Source organism: Coccinella septempunctata, chromosome 5 (genome assembly GCF_907165205.1).
Source record: "Coccinella septempunctata chromosome 5, icCocSept1.1, whole genome shotgun sequence".
Taxonomy (NCBI): Eukaryota; Metazoa; Arthropoda; class Insecta; order Coleoptera; family Coccinellidae; genus Coccinella; species Coccinella septempunctata.
This window is the reverse complement of record NC_058193.1, coordinates 14,577,651-14,600,463: the sequence shown is the minus strand read 5'-3', so window position 1 is coordinate 14,600,463 and position 22,813 is coordinate 14,577,651. Positions and strand designations below refer to the sequence as shown.

At 37.1% G+C, this 22,813-nt stretch overlaps 2 protein-coding genes across 2 annotated transcripts in view; both read left to right on the top strand.

Annotated features, from left to right (window-relative positions):
* LOC123312907 (aromatic-L-amino-acid decarboxylase) overlaps positions 1 to 22,813 on the top strand; it is a 602,665-nt gene that overhangs the window by 58,268 nt on the left and 521,584 nt on the right. The gene's annotated exons all lie outside the window — the stretch shown is intronic.
* On the top strand, positions 3,963 to 4,973 carry LOC123314027. The gene has a single exon (XM_044899138.1). The coding sequence runs from the start codon at positions 3,963 to 3,965 to the stop codon at positions 4,971 to 4,973; it is 1,011 nt and encodes a 336-aa protein (XP_044755073.1).

The following is a 22,813-nucleotide window of genomic DNA, read 5'->3' as shown; positions in this document are numbered from 1 at the left end:
TACAGGCCAATATGTAAATCATCCTATATCCCAAAGACCCTGGATGCCTTTCTAGCGAAAAAACTCACAACCGTATTCAAGCATATTCTAATTGAAGAACAACACGGTTTTATAGCCAAAAGATCTGTTACTACCAACCTTATAACATATGCTGACCACATAATAAGATCCGTTAAAAATAGAACCCAAACAGATGCTATATATATACAGACTTTTCAAAGGCCTATGATAGGGTGGCGCATTGGTTACTCATCCTTAAGCTTAGAAGGTTGGGTGTGGAATCACCACTAATAGATTGGATCTCGGATCGAATCCAGGGAGGAAAACTGAGAGTCAAGATTTCCAATGTACTGTCTGGAGAAATGCAGGTTGAATCAGGGGTGCCGCAGGGTTCTCCATTATCATGTTTACTCTTTCTATGCTTTGACATAAAAAAGGTTTTAAAATTTTACCTTTTTCTCCTATTTGTCGATGATTTTAAAATATTTCGAACCATTTTAAGTATGGAAGACTGTTAACTACTACAGAGTGATTTGGACAGTGTATCGAGATGGTGTTTTGAAAATGACATGGAATTTAATATCGATAAATGCCAAACAATGAGATTATACAGATTACAATTTCCAATAATTTTTAATTACTTCGACCGAAAGTTCAACTTTGTTCCTCAGGTTCAATTTTTGGTCAATGTTCAGAATGTTGGGATTAATTAAAAGAAATATGAGAGACTTCAACGATACTCAGGCGATGAAAATAGTGTATACATCCAATTGGTAAGAAGCATATTAGAATATTCTTCTGTAGTTTGGTCACCTTACTATCATGTGCACATAAATAATATTGAACGGGTTCTGAAAAAATTTTTACGCTGGGTAACGTTCAAATGTAATATGTCGCTCTCGGATTTTAGTTATGAGATTGTGCGACAAAATCTGGGATTAAGATCATTGGAACAAAGAAGGAGAAATTTTGACCTTACGCTTTTCGGTAGAATTCTCTGTTCAGTTGCATACAAAATAATCTCTGCCAAAATTTTTCTTACCAAAATTTGGTAGAGAATTCTCCAGACAATTCTCGGCAGTTACAAACAGGTTTAAGAGGCATCGAGGCAGAATTCAATATACGAGAACAATGAAATTTCGAACTGCGTCAGAAGTCCGGAAACTTCCGGAAATCACATCAATGGTCTGAAATAAGGTAGGTGTTTTTTATAACATTTTCTACGGTTTCCAGATATCACACACTTTTCACATAATACAGGGTTAGAACTATATAGAGGGGGACTACAGGGATATCGAAAACCGTTAGAAATACAGATTAGCTTAACTTACGAAAATGTTGCGTTATTCAAGGATGAGTGGGTTGGTGTGAACGGTTCCCAAGTAGCTCTGATGGTTCCTGAGATATCTCGAAAAAACTGAAAATCCAGATTATCATTTTTTCTTCATAACTCACATGTTTTTGGAGCTAACTACACGAAATTCGGTGTGTAGTCATAATCCTATATAGCGATTATACTGGTGTACTACCCTTTTGTAATTTAAGCCACCCTTCATTTTTAACAGTTTTCGATATTCCTATAGTCAGCCTCTTAATAGTTCTAAACCTGTATATCGAGTATATGGTATTTTTACTTTAAGGCGCAGTTCTCACTTAGGAAACCCTCTTCTCTTCTGTAGAACTGACAGTAAGAATGAAAAATGTTCCGATTTGAAAGGCTCGAGTACAGATTAATTTCGATTATTCCACTCTGATGATCTTTTTATATACATTTGGTACAAGCAAGCAGTGTTATTATACTACCATCCTGTTTGAGCCACTCTGTATATCATTTTGTTTTCTATGTTTCCTTTTATGTATTTGACATATTTTTTGCGATAACGCCGTAATCGTCCGGCCGCGGACAGATGTGTATCGAGTATCGGCTTGGCATGTTGTAGAGTTGGAGAAATAAATCAGTTGATTAATCAAGGTGTATTATTCGATCTTCGGAAAAAGTAACAAAACTATTATGCTAACTAACATTAAGTGGTTCTAGCGAACCGGATATTGAAGCTAGAATTCTTCGAAAAGACGAAAAGAAGAGTTTAAGAAATTGTGACATTCACATTCTGAAGAAAATGGAGTAATTCCTTTATTACGAAGATACTGCGACAACTCGAATCCGCTATCCATAAGGTAGAAAAACTTGTTTACAACTGCAACCAGGTAGGATAAGAGAGTTTTTCTGATAATTAATGCGGAATTTCGGAAATTTATCTGCATCCAATAATGGACATTTCATATTTGTGAGGAATAAACATTCATGCTGAAAATCCGTTTTGTGTCATCCTGTTTCGAGGAGACGAAACGGAATCGACGATTGTGAACATTTAGTATGCCTATAGTGAATTGAACGCTTTTGAATTGGAGACTTTAACTTCAGTGATGTTATTTTGAGACTTATTCAGACTTCATTGAAAATATGAAACTTATGCTTTGCTTCGGAATGAACAATTACAGTTTGTTTTAATTATTTAAAAGAGAGTTTTTTCAGATATAATTTCCTTTTAAACTTCGCTAAAACTTGAATTACTATTGGAATAAACATTTGCTGTTTATTCAAATTCTGCTGCTGAAGATCTGCTCGCTTGCTTGAACAAATATACTAATTGCTTTATTATAGTTTGCTTTGGCTTCGCAGTTGTTATAATAATTTGTGGTGCTGAAGGAAATTGTTGAAATTTACGTAATTGCTTGCATTATCAATTTGTGACTTTGATATATTTTTCTTCGTTCTGCTATTGAATGAAATTTACTTGCTTAGATTATCAATTTGTGAAGTTGATATATATTTTTTTCATTCTGCTATTGAATTGCCATATACTTGCTTGCATTATCAAATTGTGAAATATATATTTTTTCGTTCTACCATTGAAAGGAAGCTATTGTGCTTGAATTTTACTGTTTCTACTTGTAGAGACTGTTATGAATTTGATTGATTGAAACTTGATTTATTATAATTTGGTATTTCTTTTCGGAGAATGCTTGCTTTGGAAACTTATTTGAGGAAATTTGCTTCCCAATAATCGTTTTCTTAGATCTCTTATTTTTGAGCTGTTTGCATATTTCAAATAATTCTTAGTGGAGATTTCCTTAATTTACAATTTTGCTTTGTACTTGATAACATTGTTGCCGCTAACCGCTGCTCCAAGATCCATTCACAGTGTCCCCATGCCACATGGAGACATGTCAAGTCCCATGAAAACCCTGCTGACTGTGCTTCTAGAGGAATTAGTGCTCAAGCGTTGATAGATCATGAGCTCTGGTGGGCAGGTCCACCTTGGCTACACAATTTATCATTATTATTTAATGTCGAATCAAACAGCAATTCTGAAAGAGATAATGCGAGTGCTCTTCTTGTTTCTTGTAAGAGTGATGTTCCTCAAACTTGGAGTGTAATTGAAAACTACTCTTCGCTGACCAAGTTGGTTCGAACTCTGGGCTATGTGCTGCGTTTTATATGCATCACTTCAAACAAGGTACCATCATTGAAGGCTCGATTGACTTTAAATTCCTGTAAATGGTTTTCTATCAGCGAAACTGTTTACTCTTCTCCTGAATTAACCACTGACGAACTCACTAGATCGCGACTTACTTGTGTTTACATTGTTCAGCGCACCTTTTTCGATCAAGAATTGAACTTTCTTTCGAAAAACCAACAACTCTCTAAGTCCAACTCCCTCACTAAACTTGACCCTTTTATTCACGAAGGATTATTGAGAGTAAATGGCCGCCTACATAACGCTAATTTGAACTTTGAAGAAAAACATCCGTTGATAATACCGTTTGATAGTTACTTCACTTTGCTTCTTATTCGAAATGCCCATGCTAAATCTTTGCACGGTGGTTTGAAGCTAACCATCAGTAGTTTGAGGCAGGAATATTGGATTATTCGCTGCAGACAGCTAGTAAAAAAGGTGATGAGAGAATGTACAACCTGCATCCGATATCGTGGTACTTTTAGTTACCAGAAGCTTGGTACATTGCCTTCCTTCCGAACAAAACCTTCCAGGCCGTTTTCCAAGTCTGGTGTACATTATGCCGGCCCATATCTCATAAGGTCCTCCAAGGGTAGGGGTAAGACTGCGTTGAAGGGTTATATTGCTGTGTTCATTTGCTTGTGCACGAAGGCCGTACACCTCGAATTGGTGTCCGGTTATAGTAGTGCCGATTTCATTGCTGCTTTTCGTCGGTTTACTTCAAGGCGAGGTCATTGCACAGATCTCTATAGTGATCAAGGAACGACGTTCATTGGCGCTGACAAAGAGCTCAAGGAGCTGTATAAAAAATCATCGTCTTTTATAAAGGACATCACCAAGAAACTCAGTGATGAATCCACGCAATGGCATTTTAATCCACCTGCTGCTCCCCATTTTGGTGGCATTTGGGAGGCTGCGGTAAAGTCTACCAAACACCACTTACGTCGTGTTGTGGGAAGTCACACACTTACGTTCGAGGAGTTTTACACTCTTTTAACCCAGCTCGAGGCCTGTTTGAACTCTCGTCCACTTTTGCCGCTGTACGAGGATTTGTCAGATATCCAGTCACTGACTCCTGCTCATTTTTTGATACAATCCGCTTCTTACATCGTACCTGAACCTTCTCTTTCAGATGAAAGAATTCCTCCTATGCAGCGTTGGAAACAAATTCAACAGATGCTTCAAGATTGGTGGAGACAATGGTCTCAAGAGTACTTGCAAACTCTTCAAACGCGGTACAAGTGGCAAACTGAACAGTCAGTAATTCAAGCTGGTGATCTCGTTCTTTTAACGAATGAAAATTGTCCGCCTGCTAAGTGGCCTCTTGCCAAGGTAATTGATACTTATCCTGGGTCCGATAAACTAGTTAGAGTTGTAAAGATACGTACTGCTACTACTGAGCTAATAAGACCTATAACTAAGCTGGTACTGCTTTGTAAAGATGCTTGTTAAGGTCATATTCACATATATGTATTTCTGTATGTTGCATTTTCTTGTCACGACAGTGCTTTTGAATCTATCATTTTATAAAATAAAATGAAGTGGGTGGTAATGTTTGAGCCACTCTGTATATCATTTTGTTTTCTATGTTTCCTTTTATGTATTTGACATATTTTTTGCGATAACGCCGTAATCGTCCGGCCGCGGACAGATGTGTATCGAGTATCGGCTTGGCATGTTGTCGAGTTGGAGAAATAAATCAGTTGATTAATCAAGGTGTATTATTCGATCTTCGGAAAAAGTAACAAAACTATTATGCTAACTAACACATCCTAATATTTACCTTTGTCACCACTTTTTCCATGAGTCTGAAAAAATGACCTAGTTTTTGAATTAAGATGTAAACTTATGAAAGCAGTTCAAGAAGAACAAAGGTTACCCAATAATTTGAAGGTAATATCTTGTATCACGACCCTTACAGAACTGCTAACAAATCTTATGATAACGAATTTCTCAGCTTGATGTAAAATTGCTAGGGTTTTCTGTCATGGTGGTAACTATGAAGAAATAATTCGTACAGCTTCTACACAAGTCAGTGGTTAGGATGATAACGAAAAAAGTGTTCAAACTTCCCTTTCGAACAGAAGAATATTTTGCCATAAATGTAGGAGGATGTCGAGAGAAGTAGCTAAGATGTCTAAAATACTGATGTGTGCACTTGTCACTTTTTGCAAGCATCAACATTTCAGAAAATCGGAGATATGGGATCAGTTTCGTGGCGGCGCCACCATGTCATTTGCTTCGTTCTATCAAAGAGTAACAGTTGTTACTCTTTGGTTCTATCCTTGTTCTACCAAAGGAAGTCCAATTATACTCTCTCGCTTTATTTTGTTTTGGGTTTATATCAAATATCGATCAACGAATTCAAAATATGAACTGGCCCATTTTGTCAGCTGTTAAGGAGTATTTGTGATTTACAGTTTAATTTTCGTTGTAAAACCAAATCTGTCAATACTTCAACACTATCGAATAAGGGTTCGAAGGAGTATTTACTATTTTTCAAGATAATTTCCGTTTGATAAATTGAATTCATGAGGGGGTAATTCAATATGATTTCAATAAAATATAGTTTTATTAATGGAAATTAATATATTCAATACATTCAGTTGACGGAAAGGGAATTTTCACTATATCTACTCATGAATAATATTTGAAGAATAGACTAAAATAGATTTACAATGTATTTCTGTTTCTCAATACATGCCTACAATTCACATTACGTATGTCCAATACAGTTCCTTTGAAATATTGCTGAAGTTGCCATAAAACTTAGCTATATACGTCCCGAATGTTCGTTCATCTGATTTGGTGCTGCCCCTAATTCCAACAACACTGAATTCTTGGCTGTAGTTCTTGATCGTCCTTATAGAAAACTGAACTTACTGAACGACGAATGAATGAATGCTCTATATCCCTTTCTCTAAACTAATACATTTTCAGACACCAATAATCGCTTATAAATACAACATATTCGTAAGTCGTAGGAAAGTATTCAAGTTATTTTCAAATGTCAATTGATAATGCTCTGTCAAATTCTAAACAGCGCTACCTACAGTGGCAAAAACTAAACTGATCCCATATCCCCACGCAATTAAAAACAAAATCGAATACACCAGAGTTTTAGACATCTTAGAAGTAGCATATACGATCAATGATTTTTTTCTATGCATGGAATGGACAGATGAAAAGTAATCAGATCAATTTTGTAAATTGTCGGAGGTTAGAAATTGCATTTCTCTTTTTCAAAGAACTTACAATTTGAGAGGCAGAATAAAAATAATTGGGGGCGACCAGGATTCTATAGGACATTTTCTGCAAAAAGATTACGAGGAAAGTAAAAGAAATACGATGATTTAAGTAAGAAAGCTGAAAGTTCATGAGGATACGAAAGTGTCAACCACCCTCCTGATACATACTTGCTGAGAATATCTATTTTTGCTGCTCATTTCTTCCGAAATTATTCATTGTTGTTTGTATTATATATTTGTATTTATAAATATTTTGTTTTTAGTTTTTAACTACAAATGTACTTAACCACTGTTAAACACTGTACGTTCATAAATTGTTTGAATCAGTTGTTGGAATATTTATTATGACTATTATGACAAAAACTTGAAAGTTACCTCGGCATATAAGCCACCACAAAACAATTTATTGGAAGAAGAGATAAACAACATGTTGGAAGGAACAAACCCGAAAATCTGCATCTGAGATTTCAACTGTGAATCCCCATTATGGAACAGCATAACAGATGATAGAAATGGCAAAAAACTCAAGGATTTCGCCGAAAAACAAAATGCCATAGTGATTGGACCAGAGTTACCGACATATCTTGCTTTTGGTAGAGAAATACCAGATGTAATGGATATCGCGATATTGAAAAATATAACTCAAGAATTCTCTATTGAAACTTTGGAAGATGGAACCTCAAACCACAATCCCGTGGAATTGACAATTGGAGAAGAACCAAGAGAAAAACTGCTGGAAATAAGAGAATATACCAATTGGGATAAATACATCCAATTTAATACAATCGGGAATAACAGAAATTCCAACAATGAGCACTCCAGACGATCTGGAATGTGCGGTTGATAAACTGGAAGAGATTATATCGAAAGCTTACGAAAAAAGCACGAGAAGAGTGAAGAGACCAGCACCAAGTCATCCGCATGGCGATACGCCTAAAGAAGTAAAAAATCTTATACGAGAAAATCGAAGACTCAGAAGAATATATCGGATGAATAAAAATGATCTGGACAAAAGGAACCTCAACCGCCATAACCAAGTTCTGAAAAATGCTCTGAAAGATCTAAGAACAAGCAGATGGTTCAAGAACTGAATACAATCGATCATTCTGCGTGGAGAATGCAAAAAAGCCTACGAGGAGAAAAGACTAAAATTCCACCCTTACACGGAGAAAGGGGAATGGCGTTTACCAATACTGATAAGGCAGATGCATTGGCGGACTCGATCGAACGAGAATCGAGAATAGATTACAGGATAGACGACGATAATGAAAAGTTAGAAGAACTGCTTGAAAAAAATGAAAAAGCAATGGATGAATTACCAGCGGCTGCTGAAATAGACAAACCAACAACGCCAAATGAAATCAGGCAAATAATTAGAAGTTTAATGAGGAGGAAAGCTCCCGGAAGCGATAAAATAAAGAATGTTATGTTAAAGGAATTACCTAGAAAAGGTATAGCTGCTGTAACAAATATCGCGAATGGAATTATGAGGACAGAACACTACCCGGAAAAATGGAAAATAGCGGAAGTCATAGTGTTCAATAAACCATTCAAAGAGAAGAAGTTCCCACAAAACTACAGACCGATAAGTCTAGTGTCGTAGTAGTAGAAAGAATTATCGCCACGAGGCTAAATGAGGAAACCGAAAATCTGAAACTAATACCGCCAGAACTGTTTGGATTCAGAAGAGAGCATTCAACAGAGCAACAATTATTAAGGCTCACAGAATACATTACAGAGGGATTCCAAATAGAACAAGCTACAGGTCTTGTTTTACTAGACGTCGCCAGAGCATTCGACAGAGTATGGTATGAAGGATTAATATATAAGATGAGATGTGCTGGATATTCGATCAAAATATGCAAGTTGATCAAGAATTATCTCAAAAATAGAAGATTTTACGTGAAAGTGGGAGGAAAATGCTCCTCAACAAGAGAAATAAAGGCTGGAGTACCCCAAGGATCAGTACTTGGGCCACTTCTGTACAACATATACATCCACGATATTCCGAAAAATCCAAGAACCATGCTAACGTTTTATGCTGACGACACAGGAATAGCAACTCGACACCGCAACCCAGAAGTAATAGAACGAGTTGTACAAGAAACGATTGACGAAACAACTGGTGCATAAAGTATAAAATCAAGCTCAATGGACAAAAAAGCCAAGCAATATTACTACAGAAGAGAAGACTGCGACCTACAACGAAACTGGAAGTTGAGGGCGAAGAAATCGACTGGAAAAATGAAGCCAAATATTCAGGAATAACGCTTGACAAAGGACTTACTTGGAAAAGTCATATCAAACAAGCAATCGACAAAACGAAAGCAGCGATGAATAGACTCTACCCTCTGAGAGGAAGAAGCAGCCACATGTCTAAGGAGACAAAATTGAAGATAATCGAAGCCGTTGCTAGGCCTCAACTGACTTATGGATCAGCTGTCTGGGGTTTCGCGGCAAAGAGCCATATCAAAAGAATTCAGGCCACTGAAAATAAGCTGCTTCGATGTGCAATAGATGCACCGTGGTTTGTCAGAAATAGACAGATTTATAAGGACCTGAAATGGGAAACCATAATGAAATTCATGAACAAAAAAGCGGAGAAATTATTCGAAACAGCGAAAAACCATCCGAACCAAGAACTCAGGAGACTAGTGGACTACGACCCAGAGGAAGATAAAAGGAGAATGCGAATTTACCGAAGGAGACCAAGAGATCAATTAAAAAGAGATTAAAATAACAACAGAAACTTATTGAAAAATTCAATAAAGTGTTAATTCAATAGAGGATAAACACATTAACCCCAGCACAATAGTGTGCGAGAAGAAAACCGACTAAGAGATGAACGATTTATAGGCAAATGCTCGGAACCAAAATTCAGTTGAGGGTTTTTAGTGGGTCTCGAGCTCAGGAGAGTGAGAAACCCCACACTTGTTCCCCCTCAGGAGAGGGTGGTTCATCTGACTTGCAGATTTTCCCCCTGCTACACCAAAAAAAAAAACAAAAAGGTGAACTGGAGCCGTGCATCCAAGTTTACAATTTCATATCTCGAATATTAATTGAGGTATCGAAATAATTTTTTTACACAATATTTTTATTTTTTATGGAGAATAAGGATATCCAAAGATCAAAAATAGTGAATATTCTCCATTGTAGTTTTAAGTATAATATTAACGAAAAACTTAAATATTCAAGTTCAAAATAAGGTCAGGTCTGTGAACATATTTCGTCAATCACAGCTGGTATCTCTAACCTCACACCAATATGCCTGATTTTCAAGGTTATTTTATCAAGGGCATCCCATTAGAGACGCTGAGAAAACAACTGCAATTTCTGAAAACAAATAAAACTTCTATCACAGACGAAAAACTAAAATATATAATCTATATAAAGAAATTTCTTGGTAACTGACCTTACAGTCACATATTTTTTGCGCAAATTTTTCTTGACATCATTGAAATACTTATTACAAATTATGTCCAAAATTATTTCACTCAACATATTTTGGACATTTTCATAATGTTCAAAACTAGTAACCAAGTACCAAAAATGTTTTCAATAAAATATCCACTAACATATACAAGAGCTTGGTCATCAATTTCAGCAATATTGTTGAGAGGATTCATATTTTGAAATGTCAACTGAATTGTTGGGATAATTTCGATTTTCGTCACATTCAATATCCAAGAAATTTTTCAATTCTTCAAGGATGTCTATACTATTGTCTTCACGATGACGCACGGCCAAGTTCCCTGATCACACTGAAGAGATTCTCAACATAATCTTGGCTCAGCGTTCTTGTACACAGGTATTTGAAACCAGCTTTTCATTCATTTATTGAATAAGGAAAACAAACAGGATTTACCCATAAAAAGTATTCATAATTCAACATTATAAGCGAACTAACCAGTTACATATTAATTAACAAAATTTATATTCAACACAACAACCAAAAAACAATACAGATAAGGAAAAATTTATTACATTGAAAGAAAATATCTTTTGAGGAGCAATTTTGAATTCAGGACAATGCCATGAAAAACGTCAATAACTTGTCGAAGTTCATTACAGGTGCGGAGCATTCGAATTAGAGGTTGATTTCTCGATGCATTGGTTCTCCTCAACGGAATGAAAAAAGTCTCGAAAGTTCTGAGATTAACAGTTGGCACATTAAGGCCAGTAACTTGCAACAAACTCGGCACCTGCAATTCACCGCTCACAATTTTCTTCATCATAAGGAGATCGCTTAATCTACGTCTATCCTGAAGGGATAAAAGATTGAAATGTTTACCTGCCAGGTAATAAAAGTCCTCATTCTCACGAACAGTAAAATTACATTTCAAACTTAAAAATCTGAGCATTTTGTTCTGAATGCGTTCAATTCTATTAATATGAATATTGTAATGAGGACTCCAGATTACTGAGGCAAAACTGACCCTACTGAACACATAGGCGTAGTAAACGCTGAGGATTGACTTACAGCTTTTCAACATTCTACATTGCCTGAATAAAAATCCGAGCATCCTGTTGGCGCTATTAACGATACTATCAATATGTGGAGTAAAGGTGAGTCTTTGATCAAGTATTATGCCCAGGTCTCTCACTTGATCGACTCTAATTAAAACCGAAGTGCCAATAAAATATGGAAAAAGTATAGGAGTTTTCCCACGATAAAAAGAGACTACTCGACATTTTGACACATTGAGATGAAGTTGGTGTGTGCTACAGAATACTTCGAACCTCCTCAACTCCTCTTGAAGAGCATCGCAGTCATCGAACAGACTTGATGACGAGAAAGAGTTTCAAATCGTCAGCATATAAGAGTATCCTGCACCGTTTGGAAAGATTAATGATGTTATTAATGTAGATTAGGAAGAACAGAGGTCCAAGGTGGGAACCCTGCGGTACACCAGAAGTGCAAAGATAGCCCGAAGTATCATACCCGTCCACCGAAACATACTGCACTGTCTCGGAGACATATGATCCACACCAGCCCAGAAGACTGCCACCCACTCCCACATCGGATAGACGTTTAACAAGTACATCATGAGATATTTTATCAAATGCTTTGCTATAGTCTGTATGGATAAGGTCAACTTGAAAGTAGTCATCCGTCGCTCCGTGCAAAAAGGTTACAAAATCAAGTCATTCATTCATTCATTGCTGTATCCCGTCGCCGGGAATGAATCTACAAAAAGACGAAAAAAGGAAAAAAACAAAAAGAAAAAAAAAAAAAAGGTGCGAACCGAGGTGCGAACAGACTTATAATTTTTCAGGGCTACTTGCGACTGTGTGCTCTCCTGTGACTGTAGAGACCCAACCGTGACCTACATATCCTACCACACTCCGGGCATGGATAGTCACCAACCAGATCTGGCCGCCGCTGTATCCCTCTCGAGTCTCCATTATAACTGTGTACCAAAGACCTCCACTGTGACCTGTCTAACGCTAGTTGCTCCCAGTTATGATTGGCATTAACTGATTTTAGGGATTGATGTAGTGTATCCTTGAACCGCTTGTACTGGCCTCCTGGTTTCCGGGCTCCCTCAGTGAATTCGCCATATAGAGCTATTTTGGGGAGTCTTGTGTCTTGCATCCTCAGAATGTGGCGGCTCCATCTGAGTCGGGCCCTTGTTACTTGAGTCTCAATTGTTGTACAACTCGCGCGTTGCAAGACTTCTGCATTCGAAACTTTGTGGAACCATCTGATGTGCATTATCTTTCTTAGATGACGTTGTTGCGTTTGTTCAAACAGTTTAATATGTCGCCTGTAGGGCGTCCAGCTTTCGCTTCCGTAAAACAGCGTTGGGAGGACCACTGCTTTGTAAACAGCTGTCTTGGTGTTCAGATTGAGGTCGTGATTTTGAAACACTCTATCCTTTAGCTTCCAGAATGCCCGTGATGCCGAATTGATACGGTTGTGTATTTCCGTGTCAAGGTTTGCCCTAGTATTTATGAAGCTTCCCAAGTATTTGAACTGCTCGACCTGTTCTAGAGTTTCATTCTCCAGGCTGATATCTGTTGGAAGGCTTTCTGGCGGACTTACCAGGATTTTGATTTTGTCGATATTGAGTCTAAGGCCTAAAGCTTCGTATACATGTTTATAGGTGTCCAACATCATCGAAAAAACGCCTGTAATCATAGTTATCGGCGTAAGCTTGTATTTTCCTAGCTTTTTCTTTCCACCAGCTGTCCTTGATTTTTCTTATTTCTTGACGGACCACGCGTTTTATGTCAATAAAACATTTTTGGGCTGCAACATCGCCAGGCTTGTTAATTGCTGTTTTCATCGCTTTGTGTTTTGCCTCCAGAAGGGGTGCGATATGAGTTTCTTTGTCGGCGAACCAGTCTGGGGATTTTCGGGAGCGTTCTTTGCCCAGTATTTCTTTCGCTGAATTTGTAAGAGATGATTTGAAGCGAAGCCAATGACTCCCAATGTCGTCGTCATAATCCGGTGGTGTTAGGCTATCTTTGACGGCAGCTGTGAAGCTTTCCTTTGTAGAAGGGTTGTGTAGTTTGGAGATTTAAAGGCGCTCTCTTGGTAACTTTGGCCTGCGTTGGTATTCGGGGAGCATTGAGATCTTCATTCTCGAGATTACCAGCCTATGATCAGTCCACCACTCCAGATCTGCTCTGGGTTTAGTGACCAACACCTCTTTGAGATCTTTTCTTCTCACGATCACATAGTCGAAAGTATGCCAATGCCCTGAGCGCGGGTGGCGCCAGGTCCCCCTTGAATTGGGTCTCGTAATAAAGAAGGTGTTCGTTATACAAAGATTGTGTTTTGCACAAAGAGCCAGCAGACGTTCTCCGTTTGAATTAATGCTATCTGTGCCGTGTTTCCCTATTATTCCCGGCCATAGTTCTGTGTCTTGACATCTGCCCACTCTGGCGTTGAAGTCTCCAAGGAGGATAATTCGTTCCCGTTTTGGGATTTCACTTAATGTAGCAACGAGTGATTCGTAGAAAGTGTCCTTTGAGTTGTCAGAGGAGTTCAAAGTGGGTGCGTATACTGCAATAATGTTCACAAACGTGTTGTTTGCTGCAGGAAAGCGTAGAGTCATTAAACGTTCTGAGATGCCAACTGGATTTTCGGTTAGTTTGGCGGCCAGGTCGTTTCTAATGGCAAAGCCTACACCATGTTGTCTGATTTGGCCTTCAGGCAAGCCCTTCCAGAAAAAAGTATAAGCATGTTCTACCAAGCTACCTTCGCCCGAGAAGCGTGTCTCGCTTAAGGCAACTATTGCAATGGATGTTCGCTGCAGTTCCTCACCGATTAAGGCAGTACGCCTCTCTGGTCGGTCGGCCTTGGTGTCGTCTAGCAAGGTTCTGACTTTCCATGCTGCAAAAGCTATTTGCTTTTCATTGGTTGTTGTACGATGATTCACTCGCTCAGGCATCCTCCCCCGGAGATCCGAATGGGAGGGTATTTTACCTTCGGATACAAATTTTGTCCTGTTCGACTGATCCATCTTTTTGTAGGAGCTGCGTTAGAAGATGTTTTAAAGCTGCACTGGTAACGCTGTCAGTGCAACCTTGGTTGCGGTTGCGACTAGATTATCCTGTGGCACAGGTATCCTGAGACGACAAGGTCTGAGACGTAACCCAAGCAACGCAGAGTGCCATTTCCTGCTCAAGCAAACTTTTAGGCTAGGTGATTGTGGGAAACAGAGATATACCGCTCATGTTCGGTCGCCAGAGCCTCGTTCGTAAGAATAGGGTTCATCACGAGTAGGTGAGGTTGGCATTTGAAAGGAGAGGCTATAAAACGCATCCTTTCCCCTTACACCCCAAAATCAAGTAGGTTAGTTTGAACAGACTTACCCTTCAGAAAACCATGTTGCTCAGGGATTATTTGATTTTGTACAATATGGAACAAGTGGCTGTAAACAAAAGTATGCAACAGCTTAGAAAATATATTTAATTTACTGATAGGTCTGTAATTCTTTACAGAACCTCCATCACCCCCCTTGAAAACTGGGATAACATTAGTAATCTTCCAACGAAGTGGAAAATTACCAGTCCTCAAAGATAGGTTGAAAATATGATGAAGAGGATAACATAAAGCAGGACAGCGGCGGTTGAAGTAAAATGGAATCCCGTCAGGACCGGCACTCTTGGTCTGATCCAAGGATCTTATGGACTTCTCGATTTCCATTTGGGTTATCACCATGTTTGAGATATAGGCAGGTGGTGCATCGACCATTACAGCCGCGGGATATGAATTCCGTACCGGTGGTACAAATACACCCTGAAACAATTCTGCGAAACTGTTGCAAACACAAGTCCCACCATTGTATGACATTGAGGACGGAAATCTTTTACCTTCATTTTTATTTTTTGAAAGAGTTAAATTGAACAGTAGTTTAGGGTTTTGGGGATGTTCTTCTTCGACGTAATTGATGTAATTAGAATGGTCTTGTTTAATCATTATTTTCAACAAAGTTCGAAGGCGCCTGGACTCCAGCAGCTCTCTTGTATTCTTATAAATTTTAAACCTTTTATAAATTTTGTTTTTACGCCTCAATATTTTAATAGTGGAACTGGAAAAGTACGGTGAAAATCCAGGATAGATGCGTCTTTTGGGTATATATTTATTTATAATATCATTAATCACATTATAAAATGAGTCGAGATCTTTATTAACATTATTTCCCTTAAAAACGTCACGCCATGAAATCTCTGATATTTCCTCCTTTATATTACTATAGTCACCTCTTCTGGAGTTATAAGTGGGTTTTAATGGTTTGGAAAGAAAATTTCAATCGAGGTTTGCCAAATATTCCAAAGCAGGGTGGTGGCAATCCTCCCTAACCAAAGGGCTACAGCAAGGGCTCAAATGAGATAGAACGAATTGATTACATAAAATTAAATCTAGAGTCCTCTGGTTAGTGTTATAAATACTATTAAATTGCATCAGTTCGCATAGGGTAAGAGCATCAATTAATTCAGAATATTTGGCTTCAGCATTACTTGGTTGAAGAAAGGCACAATCAGAGTCCAAGTCTGTTACCCATTGAACACTGGCACAATGGAGATCCCCACGCAGAATAACTAAGGCTATGTCCTAATTGGTAAACGATCGCGCGAGCAGGCGTTCGCGTTGGTCGGTCGCATCGCAAGATTTGTTTTTTCATTACACGAGAATGCCAACTCCAACCTGTGACTACATTTGCAAGGAAATTGAGCGAGAGTGCTGTCATAAAGTTACTAATTTTAAAATACCAAAATGAAATTTTGTTCGTCGTCAGTTACACGTAAGCATTAATTTTTCAACTCACTTCTAAAATTTCAATCCAATGGGCATAGTTTCTGTAAAAAATTTCTTGAAATTTATTGAACCTTTTTCATGCAAACACATCATGTGTCATCTGTGACTACATTTGCAAGGAAATTGAGCGAAAGTGCTGTCATAAAGTTACTAATTTTAAAATACCAAAATGAAATTTTGTTCGTCGTCAGTTACACCTTAGCATTAATTTTTCAACTCACTTCTAAAATTTTAATCCAATGAGCATAGTGTCTGTAAAAAATTTCTTGAAATTTATTGAACCTTTTTCATGCAAACACATCATACTGATGATGATGATGCCTTATTCATCCAAATTGACAAAAATGAATATATTATATTTAGCTGGTTTGTATATAGAAATATAATAACAACAATATTTATGAAAGGTTTCAAGGATCACTACTGTGCTACAAGAAGAATGGGATATTTCATATGCGATGTGGTTTTCGATTTTGCTCCTCATCCTCAATTTTTGGTCAACTTCCATTCCCTTGAAATATGAAGCCAACGATTTTAAAAAAAGGGTTTCCTCATCGACAGCAGTTGCGTCTTCATAATTCATCTTGAAAGCAGCACTTCATTAATTAGATTTTCCTTCGCTCGATAGCGCGATCAAAAACAAACTTGCTTGTTCTGGAGCGATCAATCGCATTGAACGCTCGAAGTCGGTAACCAATTCGGCCACAACCCTTTATAAGTATAAGTTTGTATCTAGGCGTTGAGGCGATGTACTCGACGCGATGTCGAAACAAACAAGTGCGAGCGTCCTCCTCCATCGCGCGAGCCAGTTTGGTGCTGTATTCGGACAGCCAGCTTTATTTAATCATGTTTGATTTTTTCATCGCGCGATCCAACGACCAACGCCATCGCCCGATCGCGCGATCCTTTGCCAATTAGGACATAGGGTAAGTCACTCTCGATTCCACTCTTGATGTCACATAACTTTGTTGCAAAATTGGCACTAGCAAAATTATCCCCAGGTGAAAGATAGACACAACATTACGACATTCATCCCACACCATAATTATACCTTCAAGTGTGGTAATCGAACCTTCCTTACATCTGGAAGCCTTTGACTCTTAACCCATTTCAGGGTGCACAATCGCCATTTTTTGATCCTCCGTAAAATGGCATACCAAAATTGTAAATGTCTACTTTTTCTACTAATACATCGCCTTAACTCCTTACCCCCAAATCGAGATTTTCTTGCGGAATTCAAAGAGTTGATCCATATCGCCTATGAATTCTGCTGTATGAACTGCCGAAGAAGGGAAATCAGGATTTGTTGACATTATCTCCAATGCTGCAGCATACTGTGCGGCTCATAGAAGGGGGGTAAAACTCCCTCAGTAATGACGTGAAACTACAGTGACTCTATCACAGTGGCAACAATTGGAAATTCATCAAGAATATGGCGGCTTAGAAGCACAGATTTCAATGCTAAGATCTCTAATTCGGAATGCGGATTGGCTCACCTCACGTCACGTGACCAAATCCGCCATATTCTTGCTAAAATGATGAAAAACGAGATCACAATTGCCGCCACTGTCTCGTTAGAGTGACTGTAGTGAAACGACTAAACTGCTTCCATCTCTGAAACGTCAGCAAATTGATATGAAAAAATTTCAGTTTTCTACGGTGATAATTCTGCGCGTACGATAACGATATTATATCGTTATCGTGAGATGAACATCTTCGAATTGCGCTCCGTAGTATAAGTTTATCATTAAGTAATTAATTTCAAATTTGTGAGTCATATACTTATAAATAGTGCAGAGGGTCAAATTTCTGGAAAATATTTTCGAAATATTACTATGAAAAAAAATTAGAGACCAATGTTCTGATTTTTTGGCTGGACATATCAATCAAAGTACGCGAAGTAAACAAAGACTGCATATGCCAGCAGACCCGAGAAGGAAATAAAGGCTACCACACACGATTCTATTAAGTATTGTAATGACGGGGGATAAAATTACTTCGGATAACAACGAGGACTTCACACTGAAGCAGTTGTACGAAGAAATAATCCGGAGCAGGAAAGAAGTAAAAAGCTCAATCGCAGCTACCGAAACACGATTAGTGCTGGAGATTCATTCCCTTAAAAATAGAATCGACCAACTGGAACAAGAAAATTTTACGCTAAGGGAGAAAATTGAAAGCGTTGATCGAATCAATAGGAAGAACAATTTAGTCATTTTCGGGTTGGATACCCCGGAAGGTAAAGTGGCGCCAAAGATAGTTTGTGATGAGTTATCTGGGTTGTTGGAGGTTGACTTGACCTAAGCAGACATAAGTGACTGCTATAGATTGGGAAAAACTAAAAATTCCCCAATCAAGGTAGAGTTAATTTCAACTTTGAAGAAGAGAGCTATATTTTCGAAAGCAAAACGATTAAAAGAAACACCTGTTAGCATTTCGAATGATTCGACTGAAATTCAACGAAATGATTTCAAAATATTAAGAACAAATCTTCACCAAGTAAGAGCAAACTCAAAGCTCAAATCATACATACGTGGAAACAGACTAGTAGTTGGAACAAGAGAATATACGGTTGAAGACCTAAAGAATAATCAGCAAGAAAAAAAACCTCATAGTGCGCCCCCAACACCCTCAGCATCTGAGAGTCTATCAATCTCGAGGAAAAGTTCACAAAACAAGAGTTCAGAAGATACTGGAAGGGACTGGGAAACTGTAGAAGATACTGGAGAAACTTCTGCTGCGACTGCGGGGACTCCATGTTCGACATCTCTTAACAGTCGAAAAATTCTAAGAACTCACAAAAATCCTAAGAAGAAATCACCACCCAAAAAAAAACCCAAGATAAGCAGAAAGTTGAGAACTGGCTCTACGAGATCCTAAGGTTATGTAATACAGTTATGTAATACAGTTATGTAATACAGTCTAATATTTCTTTGTTTTCAATTCGTTTATCCATAAATTACAAGAGAACATGAATCCATACATAAGAGAATACCAAGAGGTTAAATATAATACAAAAATTATCGAGAATATTAACACTTTCAAACAAAACAAGCAGAGTCAATTCAAGATATTTCATGTGAACATTAGAAGTATCGCAAAAAACCTTGATGAATTACTACTAGTACTAGATACCCTTTTAGTTAAATTCGATATAATAGTGTTATCAGAAACATTTCAAATAAACAACTTAGAAATTTTCAATATTACTGGATATCGAACCATTTATAACGAGGGGAAATTCAACAGAAATGACGGGGTTTTGGTTTACATGAAGGAAGACATAGAATTCACGTATAATTTGATACCTTTGGGTGAAAGCATGACAATAGAAGTAAATCTAACTGGTGAAAATAATCTCACACTGACAGCTATTTATAGATCTCCCGATACATGTGTGTATACCTTTAATAAAGAACTTTATAATTATTTGGAGAGTAAGTGCCAGGCTAAAACACACATACTGATCGGAGACATGAATATCAATTTATTCACAGATGATGAATTTGTTGACGAATATAGGAATACATTATATTCCTCCGGTTTCATGTCCATCAAAAATAAATGCACTAGACCTGCAGGAAATTCCTGTATAGATCATATATTCCTCAAGAAAGGCAATCTCGAAAACCGATTAGATCACATAAACGGATACGTGTACTGCAATATCTTATTACCGATCATTTTTCAACGATTCTAACTATGGATTCAGATCACCAAACTTTGCTACATAAAAACGAAAAAAAAAAGAGTAAAAAAATATGTGAACTATGTAAAATTAAGAGAGGATTTGCAAAATGAAACATGGTCACTAATGTATGAAAAAGAGAACGTGAATGAAATGACTCACTGCTTTATTGAAATTCTTAATGAACATATAAATAACAACACACATTCTGTAAAGATAAAAAATAATGAGTCTCCTCGTAAAAAATGGATTAGTCCTAGTATGATAAAAGCAATCAACATAAAAAATGACCTTTACAGGCAGTTAAAAAAAGATCCTAATAATGCAATATTAAAACCTAAATACAATCAATGTAAGAATGAAATTCGAAAACTTATAAATAGTTCAAATCAAGATTATGTACAGAAAATAGTACATAGAACTCAAAATGAATCTAAGGCGGTATGGAAAAGTATGGATTATTTTTGCGGAAATCCGAAAGATACAAAAATGGAAATCCAACATATAAAGTATGAAGCAGTTTATCACCAGGATAAGACAGAAATAGCTAATATATTTAATAAACATTTCAGTGGTATAGGAAAACTTTATGCTGATAGAATCGATCCACCTAATGAGTATAAAGAAAGAGATACTTCCCAGTGTAATTCCTTCTACCTGCTTCCCGTCGACACTAAAGAGATACAGGATATCATAGGTCAGCTCAAGTCTGGAAAGGCTGCTGGTCATGATTCCATTAGATCTGAAACTCTAAAAGAAATTAAGTGGGAAATATCGGCACCTTTAGTTCATCTTATAAACAACTATTTTGAGAGGGGATGTTTTCCTGATACTTTCAAAACAGGTATTATCAAGCCAGTGTACAAAAGCGGAGACCGACCGAAGTTACGAACTATAGACCCATCTCTCTGATATCGAACCTGGCCAAGATAGTGGAAAAGGCTATGAAAAGACGTATTATGGACTATCTGAAACAATATAATATTATCGACGAGAAACAATACGGATTTATTGAGGGAAAATCAACAGAAGATGCCATAAGAGAACTGACAGGAAAGCTGTATGAATGTCTGGATAAAACGATCCCTTCACTTTGTATATCTGTGGACTTATGTAAGGCATTTGATACAGTGTGCCATATTCGACTGCTCAAAAAATTTAAAAATTACGGATTTAGAGGTTCGATGTATAAATTATTAAAGAGCTATTTGTCAAATAGAAAGCAGGTTGTGGAGATTGGAGACTCAAGGAGTCAAGAAGAGACAATAACATACGGAGTTCCACAAGGTACCGTATTAGGTCCTGTTCTATTTCTCATTTACATAAATAGTTTACTCAAAATGAAACAGTCTGAAGGTGCGATTTGCTTTGCTGATGATGCCGTTATCCAATACCAGGCGAAAACATGGGAAGAGCTGAGAGAAAAAGTTCAGGTGATATTTCCAGAAATAATAAATTGGTTCAAGCATAATAAACCAAGTTTAAATATAGACAAGACTAAATATATGGTGTTCAGCTCTTATGCTTCGAGTCTTCCGCATCTGGGAGATCTTGTTTTTGATGATGGAATCTGTATAGAGGAAGATATACTTACCCACCACCTATGTGTAACAAAAGTATAGGCCAAAGAAATTTTGCATATCTTGCACCGAAATGTTCAACATAATCCCTGATCATCTGAAAAATATATCAAATATTAAGAAATTCAAACGACGATTGAAGGCTTGGATGAACAGTGTGAACAGACAAATAATACACAGCTTAATAAATAATGATTGAACTATAAAAAAAAGTTGGCTCCGATTCCCACATAGCCTAAAATGAAAAAAAAAAACTTACTTACCGATTAGAGAAAAAAATGTCCGACGACGACTGAATAATATACCTGATGATGAGAGGAAACTTCACTCGAATGCGACAAAAGCTATACCCGATGATGACTGAATTTTTACCCTTCCTTGAATATCATGATATTTTTTGTGGAGAATATGAATATTCATGTTTTGTTTTTCTTTCAACGTTCATCCTCATGAAACAATATTAAGAATTATTTTTATTTCAAAGTCACGAACAGGTTGTAATATAATTCGCCTCTGTGATGTATTCTGTTTATTTTTCGAAATAAACTTATTATTTTTATTATTATATTATTATTATAAACCGAAGTGACTCTGTAGCATAGGCTAAGTTAATCTTTGATTATGCGCTTGTGCGTGAACATTCGATTTCAAATTTGTTTGATCATTTTATTATAAGTTTTCGTTGTGAAGCAATAATGTTGGGTACCAAAATTCAAGAGCATCGGGAAAAAGTTGAAGAAGAGTGAAAAAATTGCCAATTCTTATGGTTCTTTATAGTGTTATGATTGGCATAATTTTTCAGAAACTGGACTATTAGTAATTCGAAGAATAAATCCTTTCTGATCACGTACGATGTCGTGCCAAAGAGGAGGCATTATTTTTTCATGAAGTGCTTGAAAGCCTTTCTAATTTGAGTTATTTCAGCTTATTGAAGATTTCATTCCACTGATTCGTCAATCATATAGTCCATTGTTTTTCAATTATCATATGTTAATATTTCATCTAATGAATTGTATGTATGAACTCCAAGCATTATTTGTTACATTGTTGTCTCCGAATAAAATAAAATAAAATTAGGTACCTTATCAAAGCGTATAAGAGCGCTCTCGACAAATTAACCAAGATTTGTTTGCTGACGTTCATGAGATGGCATTGTTATTCGTAACAACATTTTATCCGAGAGTTTCCCATCTATAGTGTTCATCTATAATAGCTCATAGTTTTAGCAGCAACAGAAACTCTCATTTTTTATGCGAATGTTGCAGAAGCAAGTGTTGTATATCAATTTTATGCATCGTTCTAAATCTTCTACTATTGTCCAATGTATGACCTTGAATAATATGCTTCCATTTGGCAATTTTGTTGTCCTCAAATTTGATATTATAAAACTTTAAGGCATACGTGTGTTTTTCAATAAATGTGGAAGATCATGTAGTAACATGTAGTAACACAACAACTATTTGATAGTTTATGATGAAGTAAGGTCTTGGTGGATAAGTATGACA